Source organism: Sinocyclocheilus grahami, unplaced genomic scaffold, assembly GCF_001515645.1.
Source record: "Sinocyclocheilus grahami isolate Dianchi unplaced genomic scaffold, SAMN03320097.WGS_v1.1 scaffold2603.1, whole genome shotgun sequence".
Taxonomy (NCBI): Eukaryota; Metazoa; Chordata; class Actinopteri; order Cypriniformes; family Cyprinidae; genus Sinocyclocheilus; species Sinocyclocheilus grahami.
This window is the reverse complement of record NW_015507782.1, coordinates 30,508-34,262: the sequence shown is the minus strand read 5'-3', so window position 1 is coordinate 34,262 and position 3,755 is coordinate 30,508. Positions and strand designations below refer to the sequence as shown.

Below are 3,755 nucleotides of genomic sequence, written 5' to 3'. Positions count from 1 at the left end.
TAAATTGTGTTATATATGTGCAATACATGGGATCATATTTTTTGGTGTCACGTTTTTATCAGCCCTGAAACAGATGAACCTGCATGTCCAATATCAGGCAGGGCCGCTCCTAGCAGTGGATGTGATGAACAACATTGACTTACACTGGAGGGCTCATGGCGTTCCTCTGCGCAGTCGAAAATCAGCAGTTGCTAATCTGCACTACATCAGTAATGAGATCGATGGCCTGGCTGGAGGACCCCACATGGTCATTATGTTTAATCTGGGGCCCCATTTCACCACATACCCTCTGGATTTCTTCACCCATAGAGTGTTGAGGATCCGCAAAGCTGTTCTAGCATTGTTACAGCGGGCGCCTGACACTACCGTTATAATCAAGACTGTCAACACTGGCTATAAGGTAAGCCTATGCAGCAGGGGTCCACAACTCTGGACCTCGAGATCCACTTTCCTGCAGAGATTAGCTGCAACCTGGATTAAACACACCAACCTGCAACTTTGTAGAAATCCTGAAGACCTTGATTAGCGTGTTCAGATGTGTTTGATTAGGGTTGGCACTAAACTTTGCAGAAAATTGGATCTCGAGGTCTAGAATTGAGGACCCCTGCTATACAGTTTCATGTGTTTAAATACAAGGAGGCCACACTGTGATGGCAAGTTTAAGGTTGATGTTGCGTTTCTCTGTCTTTATAATAGGATATTTTCGGGAGTGATTGGTATTCTCTTCAGTTGGACAGAATTCTGCGTTGGGCTTTTCAGGATGTTGATGTTTATATTCTGGATGTGTGGCAAATGACGGCCTGTCACTACAGCAAAGAGAACATTCATCCATGCCCTGTAATCATCAAAAACGAGATTGACATTTTACTCTCTTTTATTTGCCCTGTATAAATTTAAATGATAAAATTTTACTACATTTGAAAATTCAGGTCATGTGTAGAAAAACCTCTCGGTTACGTATGGTAACCCTTGTTCCCTGAAGGAGATCACTGACGAATTGGGATCTCAATTCGTCGGTCATCCGACGTGACATCGAGAGTGACCGACTGAAAGGGAACTACCCTGAAATACTTTGTGACTGTTTTAAATAAGTGTGCACTTGTGTACTAAAAACAGGTCACATAAACACTGGAATTAATTGCAGTTGTATTCCTGCATCCATATGGATTTGTCACTCCTGATGCTTGTCTACTATACGCATACTTTAAATTTTCACAAACCTAACCAAATATATTTAAGAAGTTATATTGGATTAGGTAAAATGTAAAAATACAGATTAAATAAATAAAAATTAAGATATAGCACAATGTTACATAGTTTCTTGAATTGGCACCAGGGAAACACATAGTTGATGGACACACAATTCACAAAAGATCACTATTAATCAAACATTTTGTCTTTGTAGAATCATGCTTGTAGATTATATCAACTGAACTCCTTTTTAGTAAAGTGAATGTATCCCCGCCTGTCACACGGAAGACCGGGCTTTGATTCCCCAACAGTGAGACCTAGGGGGCAATCGTGGCCTAATGATTAGAGAGTCAGACTTGTAACCCAAAGGTAGTGGGTTTGAGTCTCTGTACCGGCAGGGATTGTAGGTGGGCGGAGTGAATGTACAGAGCTTTCTTCCACTTTCAATACCAAGACTGTGGTGAGACCCTTGAGCAAGGCACTGAACCTCCAACTGCAGCAAAAAATGGCTGTGTGTGTGTTCACTACTCACTGCTGTGTGTGTGTGCACTTAGATGGGTTAAATTCAGAGCACAAATTCTGAGTATGGGACATCATACTTGGCCACACATCAGGTCCTTTTCCTTTTCCTTTATATTACACAACTAAAAATCATAATGATTATGAGTTCACTAAGGACACTAAATGCCAGCAGCAAGTAATAGGTATAATATAATAATCAATCATCTCTATCATGATTCTTAAACGATTCTGAATTCTAAGTTTAAATTTTAACTGCAGCTGAGTGATGACATTTATATAGAAGCCTATTTCCGCCACATAAAAAAAATTCATTGGTAAACAAAATTATGACATAATTATGACACAAAAAGTCAAAATTATTAATTTCAAAATTGCAATTATGACATAACCATGAGATTTAAAGTCAAAATAATGGCATACTAAGTAAAAATAGCCTTACTCTGGAGTTGGTTCACCCTCCGCCTATGACTTAGTATGGCATAATTTCAACATTTTATGTTACAATTTTGAATTTTAAAGCCATAATCACAACTTAGTATGTAATAACTATCACATTTAAAGTCATAACTGTAACTTACCAACGCATGATTTATTTTTCTTACATGGCAGAAACGGGCTTCCATATGTTTCTCAGCCAGGCCAGGCTCCAGCTCTAAAACATAAAGTGGGCAATAAGATGCCTATAATAAGATGTATTTTCTTTTATTATTACATATATTCAACAAAAAAAAAAAAAAAACATAAGAACATAAGTGCTATTGTGGCTGCTGTGTGTCACATGACGACCTCCCCCTACTCGTGCCCCCTCAAAAATAATGAGTCCATGACTACCCTGAGCGTAAGTATTTCAAAGTATTCTAAAGTATTTAGTTTAAGATACTAAACCTGAGTAATCTAACGAAATACATTACTGATTACTTTTTAAAGCATGTATTTTGTAATCTGTAGTGAAATACATTTTAAAAGTAACCTTCGTCCACTCCACTTTTAGACATGCACTAGCAAACTTCACTAAGCACTTCCCCTCGGGGGAATCCCCGCTGCCATTTTGAAATGCATTCCACTTCGTGAAGTGGACAAGGGAAGTTTATACAGACAGACCCTAACCCTTGACCCCTCGATTTTGACCGAGGGAGCGAGTCTGCTTCACATGTACACGTCAGGCCACAGATTGCATTTAATTTATCCCCACCCCAAACAACTCTATAATATATTTATATATATATATATATATATATATATATATAAATATATTATAGAGTTGTTTGGGGTGGGGATAAATTAAATGCAATCTGTGGCCTGACGTGTACATGTGAAGCAGACTCGCTCCCTCGGTCAAAATCGAGGGGTCAAGGGTTAGGGTCTGTCTGTATAAACTTCCCTTGTCCACTTCACGAAGTGGAATGCATTTCAAAATGGCAGCGGGGATTCCCCCGAGGGGAAGTGCTTAGTGAAGTTTGCTAGTGCATGTCTAAAAGTGGAGTGGACGAAGGTTACTTTTAAAATGTATTTCACTACAGATTACAAAATACATGCTTTAAAAAGTAATCAGTAATGTATTTCGTTAGATTACTCAGGTTTAGTATCTTAAACTAAATACTTTAGAATACTTTGAAATACTTACGCTCAGGGTAGTCATGGACTCATTATTTTTGAGGGGGCACGAGTAGGGGGAGGTCGTCATGTGACACACAGCAGCCACAATAGCACTTATGTTCTTATGTTTTTTTTTTTTTCCTTTTTATTCGAAACATTCGAAGCCCAAACGCATTAACTATATCATGAAATATCTGGATTCTCACCTATGTTAGTTGATCTATAGTGGGCGATGTCTAACATAGTCTATTAACTATACATAAAAACCTGTCTGTTTACTTAAGTAACAGATATGGGTGTCATGCCATAACATAGTTTTAATACGACTGACTTTATATTTAATGTGAATTTAACATTGAAAGTTAATGTGAATAAAATTACCTATTGTAAGTTAGGCTACTTAAATTTACCAGTGTTGATTTTCCAGTGTTACAATAAAGTGTTAA

General features: G+C 37.9%; 1 protein-coding gene across 2 annotated transcripts in view; it reads left to right on the top strand.

Annotated features, from left to right (window-relative positions):
• The window catches only part of LOC107575384 (NXPE family member 3-like), a 7,650-nt gene extending 6,705 nt beyond the window's left edge, over positions 1–945 (top strand). For both annotated transcript variants that reach the window (XM_016261770.1, XM_016261769.1), the window contains 2 exons: positions 63–400; positions 697–945. In XM_016261770.1, the coding sequence (XP_016117256.1) occupies positions 63–400; positions 697–891 (533 nt within the window). In that variant the 3' untranslated portion in view covers positions 892–945. The remainder of the gene's footprint in view (positions 1–62; positions 401–696) is intronic.
• Positions 946–3,755: the final 2,810 nt, after the last annotated feature.